General features: G+C 43.5%; 1 protein-coding gene across 4 annotated transcripts in view; it reads left to right on the top strand.

The window, feature by feature from the left end:
• Window positions 1–12,503, top strand: part of tncb (tenascin Cb) — a 43,673-nt gene extending 31,170 nt beyond the window's left edge. For 2 of the 4 annotated variants that reach the window (XM_028577979.1, XM_028577978.1), the window contains exons 12-23: window positions 2,006–2,278; window positions 3,445–3,567; window positions 4,761–4,904; window positions 5,115–5,234; window positions 6,882–7,025; window positions 7,305–7,435; window positions 7,530–7,662; window positions 8,441–8,592; window positions 9,222–9,318; window positions 9,631–9,792; window positions 10,827–10,990; window positions 12,224–12,503. In XM_028577979.1, the coding sequence (XP_028433780.1) occupies window positions 2,006–2,278; window positions 3,445–3,567; window positions 4,761–4,904; window positions 5,115–5,234; window positions 6,882–7,025; window positions 7,305–7,435; window positions 7,530–7,662; window positions 8,441–8,592; window positions 9,222–9,318; window positions 9,631–9,792; window positions 10,827–10,990; window positions 12,224–12,334 (1,754 nt within the window). In that variant the 3' untranslated portion in view covers window positions 12,335–12,503. The remainder of the gene's footprint in view (window positions 1–2,005; window positions 2,279–3,444; window positions 3,568–4,760; window positions 4,905–5,114; window positions 5,235–6,881; window positions 7,026–7,304; window positions 7,436–7,529; window positions 7,663–8,440; window positions 8,593–9,221; window positions 9,319–9,630; window positions 9,793–10,826; window positions 10,991–12,223) is intronic. The other 2 variants (XM_028577981.1, XM_028577980.1) reach the window with 1 other exon arrangement.
• The last annotated feature ends 275 nt before the right edge of the window (window positions 12,504–12,778 follow it).

Here is a 12,778-nt window from a genome sequence, read left to right as displayed (position 1 = left end):
GACAATATCCTTCAGCATTTCACTGACGAGGATCAGTCAAGTGGAAGAAAGATGGGAGGACTGACAGAGGACAAAAAAAACCCTGAGGCGCTTTTGTCACTTTGTGTGAGGCCTCTCTTCTGTATGCATCCCCAGTTCCCTCAAGTCTTAATTCTCATGCTGCCACTGCCCCTGGGCTCTGGTGCTAGGGTGCCAGGGGCTTCTGGGGCCACGCAGAATATGGCATGCGCTCAACATGGCCCATTGTCTGCATGCTAATGGCTGGTGAAACCATCTTAACATTTTTCATTAGCATCTCTTAATCTATAAAACATTCCAACTAGTGAATACAAGTGCTGACTAATTTGATTATGTGATGCACGGTGGTCATCGTTGGTCGACTGGAGGTAGACGTTGTGGGGGAAATAAAGTCCTCTGAAAAGGGAGTGAGGAAACTTGGGTTTTATACAACAAATGATTGATGGAACCACAAAGAGATGTGGACGGCTCCCAGAACAAGCTCCACTCGGTTGTGATTCGTAACACCACAAGCTGCTCTTGTAAAGTTATCAGGCGAGACTGGAACCAGCTCTGGGCTTTCGCTTGCAGACCCCCTTTTCAGCAGGTTAGCTGGCGCCGGCGCAGACCTCCTCCAATAACAGGCTGCCTTTTGTGAGCGGCGATTGTGTTCCCTCAGGTCTTGAGGGTGTGAAGGGGGTGTGAGGGGTAGAAGGGGTGGTGGTGCGAGGGTGAAAACAGTAGCAAGCTAGCACATGTTAGCTGATGGATGTGGCCCTCCCTCTCTTCCACTGACCAGCTGAAGCCGCCCGGCGGCTAATGAAGAGTGACAGCTCCCTGGGATTTGTCTGCTCTGCTTCTCATTTCCACCACTTCTTCTCGTAACAAATGCCTCATGCCTTTTTCCTCACAATAAAAAGGGGTTTCAGGCTAGTTCAAGGACCCCTGAGACCCTCGCATTTGGTCTAGTGTTTTAATGATCAGTGGTGCTGGGCTTTATTGCGGCTTTCCTGAGCTCACTTATATCTGCTTCTATCCCGGCTGCTTTTAAAAGCTCTGTCTGGTCCGTGGATCCATCTGTGCTGCTACCGGAAGTTTCTCCAGCTAATTAGCTTCGGCCGACTCATGATCTGCAGAGACACAGCTTTTTCTCCAGCAGCTGTAGACTCCTGTTGTCTTGCAACATCTCTTCCTATCACTGCCATTATTAGCTGCTGCTAATGACTACTTAACTACTAGCTTTTGCACTGTAGGCTACTGCACTGCACATTTCTAAGAGAAGCAGCTGTAGTTTGACAAAGCCTTTTACTTAGAATAAGATTCATCCGACCAGGGCTGTTACTATTTCAAAAAATAAAGTTTGAATGAATTTGAAGAAGGTGAGTGATAGTAGTAGTTGATCTTTTAGAACAAAATATTTTGCAGAGACACACCTATTTATTTCGCAGTGCCTTTAAAGTTGTTACCGTTATCCGTGGTGCCTCCACTGCCTTACAATTTCATCAATGGTATCGAATCCAAAATGCTCACGTTACTTCTCAGATGGTTTGGTGATTATCCATAAAGAACAGTTAGTGTAGAGGACAATAATAGCCCAGTTCACTGGTCTGAGTTGGACAGACATAGGAACGCCCCTGCTGGAGTCCAAACTTCAGCCTTCTTGTCTTAAACACTTTGATCTTTTCATTCAAGGAGACTGTTAAAAATTGGATGGGGAATATTTTTCCCATGTTCAAACAGTAGTTTAAATTTTGAATAAAAAGTGGCAGCCCTAGGTCACTAATGTATTGTTTAACTACAATTTTATCTCTATCAGTTTTCCATCTTACTAACCATCGTGGCTTTGAAAGGCCAGTTGAGGCTCAACAACCTGAAGTTTTTCTCCCCTTCCTCCAGTTCTGATGCTGAGCTTTTTATGTAACCAACACTGGCATTTACACTGATACACTCTTTTTCGCTGCCATGTTCCTCAAATGTCAAAGCACACTGACTTTCCCCTGTCACTCAGAGGCCGAACCGGAGATGGAGGCTCTCCTCGTCTCCGATGTCACCCCTGAGAGCTTTAGTCTGGCCTGGACGGCTGAAGAGGAAGCCTTCGACACCTTTGTCATAATGGTGAGCCAGGCCGAGGGCCCAGGCCAACCAAGAGAGCTGGTGCTGGGTGGCGAGGAGCGGAGCACAGCTATCACAGATCTCACCGAGGACACCGAGTACAAAATCGAAATCTTTGGGCTCATTTTGGGAAGAAGGTCCAAGTCTGTAATGGAGTGGGTGAGAACAGGTACACGGTGAAGGGAGGGAAAAGAAAAATCAGAGCTGTGAACTGAAGCTCTGTACTGGTCTTGTCAGCGTGGTCAATGTGTAGTGATGTCGTATCTTGTCACTTTTGTCTTCTATGGTAACAGCATGAAAACATGATCATTAACACCTGTGTTCTGACGTTTTGGCTACTAACCTGTTAACAGAGGGTCGTATTCATCTAAGGCACTTAACGCTGCAAAAAAAGGGTTAACTTTAGAAAGTAATCCGTTTTAATGATGATAGTTTACATGGCTGCGTTATGTGCCTTGAGTCAGATGCTAGGTGTTGGGGTGTCTGTCGGTGCTCCTGATTGGTTTACAGCAATATCAGAGATCACATAAGTATCCCATGATGGTCTGAATGTTAACCCAACCTTAAATTAATATAATTGTGGATAAATAACAAGGTCTAATTTAAAGATGCTGAATATCTGCACATATGAGCCAAACAGCTTCAACCCAAAACTATCTGAAAGGCTTTGAAATGTCATATTTCAAGGAAATTTACTCAGTTCTTTAAGCTCTTTACTCCGCTTCTTTGATTGTGTTGTCTCTGTCCAGTTGTCCTCCCAAATGTTGTCTTTGACTGCCTGGCCCCATGTGTCCGGGTCGCTCTTTGTAAAGTGTGCTTTGGAGGGGTGGGGATTGTCTGTGTCACATAGAATGGGTGTGTGTCCCCTGTACTCCCTGGGGGTAAGGCTTTACTCTTGGGTTGCGTGGCGCATGTTTCACTTTTGTGTTGCCATGAAATGGGGGCAAGTTAATCTCCTCAGGTCTGTCACGCGAGATACTGTGGCTCGCTGTTAGCCAGGAAGGGTCCCACCGTGAGCCGGGCCTCGCCAGGCCCCTTTTGTCTGTCTACCTCGCTCTCTCTTACATACTCTCTTTCACTTCTTAACGCGTGCCTTTCAGTGGTGGATCTGCCTTGGCTACAGTAACATGTTATTCATGTGTGTCTTTTCTTGTCTTCTGTTAATTCTGAAGCAGAGCCACTAATATATGTAAATGTATTGGCCGATGTGACAGACATACCGTATGTTCTGTTTCCCTGTCCTCGCCAGTCTTAAAAAGCACATAACATATCAACTAAAGTTATACTTTCTCTGTGTTTGCCCCTTCCTTGCTGTGTCTGTCTTGTTTGTGCCAGATGTGGGTCCACCCAAGGGTTTCCGCTTCTCTGATGTCACCGACACGTCGGCCACCGTTCACTGGGTGGTTCCCAGAGCTTGGGTGGACAGCTACAGGGTCACCTATGTGCCTGCTCATGGAGGTCAGTGTCCTGCAAAACAGGGACCATCTGGCCACTGTCACTTGATTAACAAGACTGAACAGAACTGTAAAACAAGTAAAGAAACTAAGCATTTACAACATAAAGATTTAGCCCGTAGCACTATTAGTTTTATCTTCCAACCAGGGAAGTATATTCCAGTTTATGAATGACTTCATCACCAGTATGGACATTCCCCCTGCTGTATTATTGTTGACCTATCAATCAGTTCAGTCCTCCATCATCTGCAGGGCAAACTCTTTTCTCCAACGATAGACTGCTTCTGCCCCCTAGTGACGGGCTAAAGGTACTTCTTCTGAATGAGGCGTGAGAGGTCCAGAGCAAATGAAAGTAATAATTAGAACATCATGCAAAGAAAGAAAATTAAATATAATATTATTTTTTTAATTTGAAGTTTATGACTACCATTATGATATCTCTATATATTAATGGCTATCTCCAAATGATGTCATTCAGCCCCTTCACTTCAGCATCCATTGGAATGAAAATGCAGCCTACTGTTCTAAGATTTGAATTGAACTATTCAATTTAATCCATACATGTCAAGTTCCCTTAGAAGTTGCTAAGTAACAGAGAAAGATATGACACAAAAGTGTCAAAAGCCTGGCACACAGATGGAACAGGAAGTTGATGAAGAATTGTTTTCACCTTTTAAATATCAATTTATATCCACGCGGACCTCACTCTCTGAAGATCCTGGAGTCATCATAATAAAAGTACATTAGCAGATGTGGAGAGCACAGTTCCATGAGAAGGCAGCTGGCTCAACATTAATCTGACGGTTTATGAAGTTAACACAATCCTTTCAGTTATAAAAACGTTTCTTATATAACAGGTAATTATTTAAGATGATATTAATACTTGATCTATCAAGTACATTCCATCATATTTTACTTTTAGAATATACAGCTATAAACCTGACCTATAAACCTGACCAAAATAGACTGTGAACCCTAACTGGCCTTAAAAATACATGTAAACCTGTAAAATACAAAAATAGAGACCAAACTGCTAAAATGACTCAACATTTGTTGTAGGCCTACTCATGTATATAACACAAAAATAAGTTAAGATTCTGCCAAGATTCTGTGGGGTGGTCATCAGGGTACACTGTAAAAAAAAAAAAGTCCAGCCAAACTTCTGATATCTTGACTTGTTGTTGTTTGGACTTCCAGGTAATGCTAAGACTCTGACAGTGGACGGCTCGGAGTCTCAGACTGTGCTGCCCAACCTAACCCCCGGGGTCACCTACGAGGTCACCGTGGTCGCTGTCAAGGGTCAACGGGAGAGTGAGCCTGGATCAGACAGTGTCACCACCGGTAGGACTGATGTGGAACACACACACACACACACACACACACACACACACACACACACATTCATTCATCCTCTTAAAGCTCCATACAAACATGTATATTTGCCTAGATTTGTCAGTTTTGTGATACTAGATTTGTGTGTGTGTGTGTGTGTGTGTGTGTGTGTGTGTGTGTGTGTGTGTGTGTGTGTGTGTGTGTTTGTGTGTGTCACAGCTCTGGATAAACCCCGTGGTCTGTCTGCAGTCAATATCACAGACACTGAGGCTCTGCTGCTCTGGCAGCCCGCCATTGCCACTGTAGACGGCTACGTCATCACCTACAGTGCAGACTCAGGTATGTAGTGCACACATACGCAAACACACCATCAAACACAGACAATACTTCTAGATATATGTATAAACACACACACGTATATAAAAAAGTCAATTTTATCTCTCTAATAAATCGGGAAGCCTCTGTATGTATATGTGTGTGTGTGTGTGTGTGTGTGTGTGTGTGTCTGTCTTTGAAATATCTCATGAACCGTTCATCCAATCTACTTCACACTTGGGTACCCAATGAACTTGGGAATTTGGAGCAGTTTGAACAGCGTTGGATATTAAACTGTGAATAAAACTAAAAGATTGCTGAATAAAGGTTGAGGAAAAAATGCTGCCATAACACTGGCTCTTCAGTGTCTACCCTTCACAATAAAGGTCCATCTTAAATTCACTCAGCATTTCGCTAAGAGGAAACTCAATAAAAAACATGTTTTGTGGCCGAGTTAGCTCAGTTGGTAGTGCAGGCTCCCATATATAGAGGTTTACTCCTGGACTCCGACCTGTGTCCCTTTGCTGCATCTCATTCCCCCCTCTCTCTCCCCTTTCATGTCTTCATCTGTCCTGTGGAAATAAAGGCCTACAATGCCCAAAAAAACAAACATGTTTTACCCTTCACAATAAAAGCCCTGTTTAAATTCACTCGCTTAGAGGAAATTCAATCAAAAGGCATTTTTGCCGACACTAGATCGTATAGACACTATATTATATAAAGTTGCTGTGAGCTGTAAATTCACCACTTTTTGTTTCTGATGCAGACTCACCCACTATGCTCACCCTGGGTCCGGTTGTTCAAGTTCAAGCCACTAAGCCTGTTTGGAAATGAACACCTCTGCTGAAATGTTAAATTTGTTAACGATAGGCTATATGACGAGACAGCCCTGCCCTCATTAAACGCTGACTGTGGTGATATCAACATGCGATGTCGCTGACAAAAAAAGACAACACTAAAACGCTGTCCAAACTGCCCCAAATTCCAAACCAATGGGTACCCAGGGAACCAAGTGTGAAGTAGATTGGATGAACAGTTCATGAGATATTTCAAGAACACACACACACACACACAAACACACACACACCAACTTGGTTGATTAACGCAGATATTTAATCTGATTGGCTCTCATAACGGCCGGATTGGGTGGCACATGGTGCACTGCCATCAGTCCATGAGGCAAATGTCTGTGATTATTCCACATTTTAATTGTGATATTTTGTGAATAAATTCTGAATCTGCCACATCTGTCAGGTAAATGTGGTAGTACAAAGTTTTACTCTGAAGTAGGAGTACACAGTAGGTCAGTAGTAGGATATACAGAGTGGTTGCTAAGTGCTTTGGGGTTCTTCTATTTTGGGGAACTATGGTTCTGGAGAAAGCTTCAAGCAGCAATACCACAGGCCAAGCAATCGTCCCGTTCCAAACTGGCATATTTTGAACTGGCACTGTACTAAAAAAAATGTGGATTGATGATGGAGATGTTAAAATAATGATCATTAGATGATCTTTACTGCCTTTCAATGAAGATCTAATGAGAAGGAAGGAATGTTGATTACCTTATATCTGAGTGAGACAACAGGGCCAATGAGCAGATTGAAATAATCTGTCAGAGACATCAGTCCAATCCAGTCGGCTCCCTCCCTAACTGTCGGCTCTGTGTCGTTGCAGTGGCTCCAGTGATGGAGCGTGTGTCAGGAAACGTAGTGGAGTTTGAGATGAGCTCTCTGACGCCTGCCACGCACTACACTGTGAAGGTCTATGCTGTGAGGGACCTGGCCAAGAGTGCAGCCACCACCACTGAGTTCACCACTGGTGAGAATTCCTGCTAAGAACTTGATTTGAGCTTCACTGATTCAAACCAAATCAAAAATACAACCAAAGCAGTCAAGTGGGCTTTTTTGTTATTGTAACTACAAGGTGTATTTTCATCTGAACCAAAAGTACATGATGCCACAGTGATGTCATGTACAAATATGTGAATGAAAGCTTAATTAAATCATGAATGACATCACAAAGAGGCGCTGAAACAGCCGATAGAGAAACTGATGTTGGTAAAATATGAACAGATTTAAACGGCTGTTGTGTTTTTAGACGTGGACGCCCCTCAGGACCTGGCAGCCAGTAACATTCAGACAGAGAACAGTATGCTGACATGGAAGCCACCTCGCGCTGACATCACCGGATACATCCTCAGCTTTGAGTCGACAGATGGCGTTGTCCGTGTGAGTGGACACCAGACCTCCACACATTTAGGACTGCATTCAATCTTTACAATGTGTTTAGGAACCCAATTTTTGACCATGTTTCGTCCTTCAGGAGGTGGTCCTGAGTCCCAACGCTGTCTCCTATAACATGGCTCAGCTGAGCGCCTCCACAGAGTATTCAGTCAAGCTGCAGGCCATCGCTGGTCCCAAGAGAAGCCGAGTCATCACTACTGTCTTCACCACCAGTGAGTGGACACTGGACAGGTCTCAGCCCTGCTGGGTTCTGAGTCTGTTACAACATATGTCAAATATATTTCAGTAGCTGTATTTTTAATACTATTAACAATGCAGTGGGAGGGCAAATTCATAACTCCTGAACTATGACAAAGTTAGATCCTGGTTAGGTGCTGGGTTAGTGCTGGGGAGGTTCGTGGTGGTTCACTTTCCTCCCACAGTCCAAAGACATTATTACATTCCATGTCATTTAGCTGACGCTTTTATCCAAAGCGACTTACAATTAAGTGCTTTCAACTGTAGTCGGAAGAGATGTGTTTTTAGCCTGATGTGTAGGCTTTTGGCCATCCTGATGTCGATAGGGAGCTCGTTCCACCATTTGGGAGCCAGGAGAGTGAACAGTCGGCATTTCGTTGAGTGATTAGTGAGTGAAGTGGGCGGGTTGGGGTATATGGTTTGACCATGTCCTGGATGTATGCTGTAGATTGACATTTAGACTTGAGATTTAGACATTTGTGCTCATTTATCTATGATGTTATCCTTGTGATGGACTGGTGTCCCGGGTGTACCCTGCCTCTCCCCCAAAGCATGCTGGGTGGCCCCAGGTGAGTCTGTGCCTGCAGCCGTAACAGTAGTCAAAGTGATCCGCCAATCCCTGTGCACCCTGCACACATACTACAGTATGAGGATCATTTTGCAGCTCCATCCCCTCTCCCTCGTTACAGATCGTGTGTAGTCCACTGTGTTGATTATTCCATCATGTCCTGTGTTGTGTGCTTGTGTTTGTAGCTGGTGTACTGTACAGACACCCCAAGGACTGCTCCCAGGCCCTTCTGAATGGAGACACCTCATCAGACCTGTACACCATCTATCTGGGTGGGGATGAGAGCCAGCCCCTCCAGGTCTACTGCGACATGAGCACTGATGGAGGTGGATGGATCGTAAGTCACTGGCTATACTTGCATAGCCAGCTCTATCTCCATAGTGCTGTGGTGTAAGGTCTTGCTACACCACAGATGCATTCTGGGAGATAGGAGAAAAAAAACGCTCTGGGTTGTTTAAGTTGCATTTCTTTAAACCAATCCCAACGGTCTTGGGCGGCGCTAAGCTCCAGACGCAGCGACGATGGCTCTGCTAAAATAGTCTAGGAAGGAACTTGTTTTGGTGGAACATTTTCACCCCGCATAATAATAAAGAAGATGCCAAATACAATATGTAATAAATGAAGTTAACTGTTGACACAATACAGTAACGTGAGCTATTTAAATTAGTTGATTCATGGTTAAACCTCATTGGCTCTTACCAGTGGATCTCCGTGTGGACTTCGTCCACAGCAATTGTGATTCATTCTCTGCTGCTGTTTGAGTCTATGCTCTGCTGTGCCTCTTTGTGCCATTCAGTTTGGAGGTATAAGCATTTTTGTCAAACAAATATCCATGATATTTTTAAGCTTGTTTGGCTTAGACATTCTCATTTTGTTTTGAACCTATATATAACTGTGTAACATAATGTCAGATATATTTCACATACAGCTCACTTGATGTGGTGACCTATTTTCCTTCTCTTTTAGGTGTTCCTTCGACGACAGAGTGGTAAACTGGAGTTTTTCCGCAACTGGAAGAATTACACAGCTGGCTTTGGTGACATGAACGATGAATTCTGGCTGGGTAATTTAATCATCAGAGCAAGGAGATGGACATATAGTACATCAACATGTTCAGCATCCAATGTTTTCAGTGGCATTGCATTTCGTGGCTTGATTTGGACCGGACTAGTTCTGGTTCAGTGATCCACTTAATTATAATAATTGTTATGTTATAATTTGAATGAAACATATTGAATAATGGAATGAAAGAAATACACCTTGAAACATGTTAAAGAATGTATTATCTGATAATAATAATATCTCATCAAAGCCATCAGTGGATCGTTGTCATGGCTGTCCGTCCAGCTTATATAGAATGTCCTCTTTCACTCAGGTCTTTCCAACCTGCATAAGATCACAGCTGGAGGTCCGTACGAGCTGCGAGTGGACCTGAGAGATAAGGGAGAAACAGCCTACGCCCAGTATGACAAGTTCTCCATCTCTGAACCCCGGACCCGCTACAAAGTCCACGTAGGAGGATACAGTGGAACAGCAGGTAACGCTGACTTCTGCAGCCTGCAGACCCATTTGTGTCTACTGAAGGCACACATGCTAAAACAGCTTACAGATATATATTTGGGTGTTTTTGAAAAATGTTCAGTCATTTCCTAAAACTTTTTTATCAAAAGTTACTCAAACAGGAGGAAATTGTGACTTTGTTTGTGATTACTTTCAGCGACAGATTAACCCACATTTGGTAATGTAACAGTGTGGCACACTGATGGGTTTTTATGATAAATCCGGCTGTGAAACACACACAGCACCTGTAATAATAAAATAATAATACAAAATAAAGATATCCGCTTATCCTTTAACTTTTATTATCACAATGAATAATAATATATAAAACAACACTTTTCATGAAAAGGATACAAACATGCATTACACAGCTACATAAACATCAACATCTTTTAAACAAATCGGGTTTTCAAGAACTGGGATTAAAATAAGATTTTACTATTCCAATCCTCTCTATAGTTAAGGCTGTTTGAGAGACATGCATCCCTTATTTCCCTGTGCTCCCAGCTGACCCCTGACCACCCGGTGATATGTCTGGGTTCATCAGGGTCTCTACACAAGATGTGTTCTGTAGGGTTGGATGTCATGGTGCAATGTGTGTGTGCCAAAATGAAATGGTAAACTGAGTAAAATATGTATGTATGTATATGTGGTCTACTGTTATCTTAGCTAATACATTCTTTTTCCTATAATTGTTCTGTGAAGAGGTGTGATTTGTCCATTTTTACATCATTTGTATCAAATTTACTTTGAATTTGTTATGATATAGATTTAATTAATTTAATTTAATTAATCTATTAATTAATTAATAGATTTGTGGGGACACTCTTTTATTTACGTTGAATTTCTTCTCTATTTATTTATAATACAATCTGAATCACAATATATTCCAACAGACTTGAACAGACTTGTCTGTGCATGTATTGGCCATGTGACGTGTTCATCTGTGACATAAATGTAAGAGAAAGTGTACCAGCGTTTATCCGGCCCCTCTGCTGTGTGTCTTTGCAGGTGACTCTATGACGTACCATCACGGGCGTCCATTCTCCACTTACGACCACGACAACGACATCGCTGTCACCAACTGTGCCCTGTCCTATAAGGGAGCATTCTGGTATAAGAACTGCCACCGCGTCAACCTCATGGGACGATATGGAGACAACAGTCACAGCAAGGTGCAGTATCTCGGTTACTGTTTGCCCTAGGAACAGTGGTTCCTAAAGGAGTTCTCCCTGATGGTGCTCCATTAGTCTTGATGATAGATATGAGGGTATTCTAGGACTCCTCAAGAGGGTACAGCTGGTTTGGAAGCGGTTCTAGGGGTCCTCATTGGGTTCATGGGTCAGCCTTTCGGAAGGTTTAGAGCAGTGGTTCCCAACCTGGGGCACCCCTTAGGGGGGCGGCAAAGATCACAGGGGGTGCGCAAGTCTTTATCTGGTTTGAGGTTGAGGTAAAAAAAAAATATTTGCATTTTAAACAAATTATGATAATACACTAATGTTTACAAAAGTCTGTATAAAAACTATACATTTGTGTTCTCGCTTAAAATTGTAGACCTCCGGGACCTCTTAACCTGGGACCCTTGCTGTCATCAGGTCAGCTGCTAGCTGTTAGCTGCTAGCTGCTATCATCCTTGTTTTTCCTGCTGCCCCGGCATCACTATTTTATGAATGAAACATGGCGGAGAAACGTAAAAGTGATGATAACTCCTTTGTATCAAAAAAGAAAGTAAGGCTACCTCGAGAGTTACCTCAACTTCGGTTTTGGGGGGCTCAGCTGGTGGAGTCTCCAGAGGCTGGTTTAAGAACGTAAGGGAGTGGCCGGGTTAGCTCAGTTGGTAGAGCAGGAACACATATATAGAGGTTTACTCCTTGACGCAGCAGCCGCGAGTTTGACTCCGGCCTGTGGCCCTTTGCTGCATGTCATTCCCTCTCTCTCTCCCCTTTCATGTCTTCATCTGTCCTGTGGAATTAAAGGCCTAAAATGCCCAAAAAAATAATGTAAGGGTCGTCACCTGTTTCACCAGCCAATACAGAAGTCCACTGGGCAAGTCAGCTACAAACTATAGAATAAAATGATCCACTGGTTTTATTTAATTTTTGAAATATCCCCAAAGAGAAACTATTATTCTCCCAGGATTTACTTTGATCTGATTAATGAGAGGCTGAACTACAAATCAAAACCTCTGCTATGGGTGTCTAAAGTGGTTCTGCCATTAGCTCCTCATTAATCCTGCTTAACCACAAGTTAAACGTAGTTTATTTGCAGAAAGGCAAAATGTTCTCCTTACCTTATTCATAGCATAGTTATCAGAAAGTTTGGATTCAGAAGTGTTGGCATTGGATGTAATCTAGGGTTCCCAGAAGTGTCCCGTACTGTTGTTTCATGGGTCCATCTCTCCTATCTAGGGTGTCAACTGGTTCCACTGGAAAGGCCACGAGCACTCCATCGAGTTTGCTGAGATGAAGATCAGGCCATCCAACTTCAGGAACCTGGAAGGAAGAAGGAAACGATCATAAACACCCCCCACCAACAACACTGCTACGACTCTGTCTGGACTCCCCATTGACCACCTGGACTTCCACACCCACACACCCTGCAGCAACCAAAGCCACTGCCGAGATCCCTGCTGCCTCCACCTCCCCTCCCCCCATTCGCTCACAGATCAGCATGGACTCCATGAGATGACCCCCCGATGACACGGTTGTGGAAATGCTGCCAGTGCGGAAATCAATGTGCATGTTACAAACTGGACTTAAATCAAGCCCACACAGATTCTACTCACGCACCAAAGATAGCAAAAACAACTCCATGTCCCCTGATTCTGATCCATCCTCCGGTGTTGCAGCATTTGTGGGGGGGCTTTGGCATTATGTTGTGTACAGTAATTAATACAGTTCCTATTTCACGTTTGGAGTATCACAGAAAGGACAGGCTGTTTATGCAGTAGTACAATGTGGTCT

The sequence above is a fragment of the Perca flavescens genome, chromosome 5 (assembly GCF_004354835.1).
Source record: "Perca flavescens isolate YP-PL-M2 chromosome 5, PFLA_1.0, whole genome shotgun sequence".
Classification (NCBI taxonomy): domain Eukaryota; kingdom Metazoa; phylum Chordata; class Actinopteri; order Perciformes; family Percidae; genus Perca; species Perca flavescens.
This window is presented reverse-complemented; position numbering and strand designations above follow the sequence as displayed.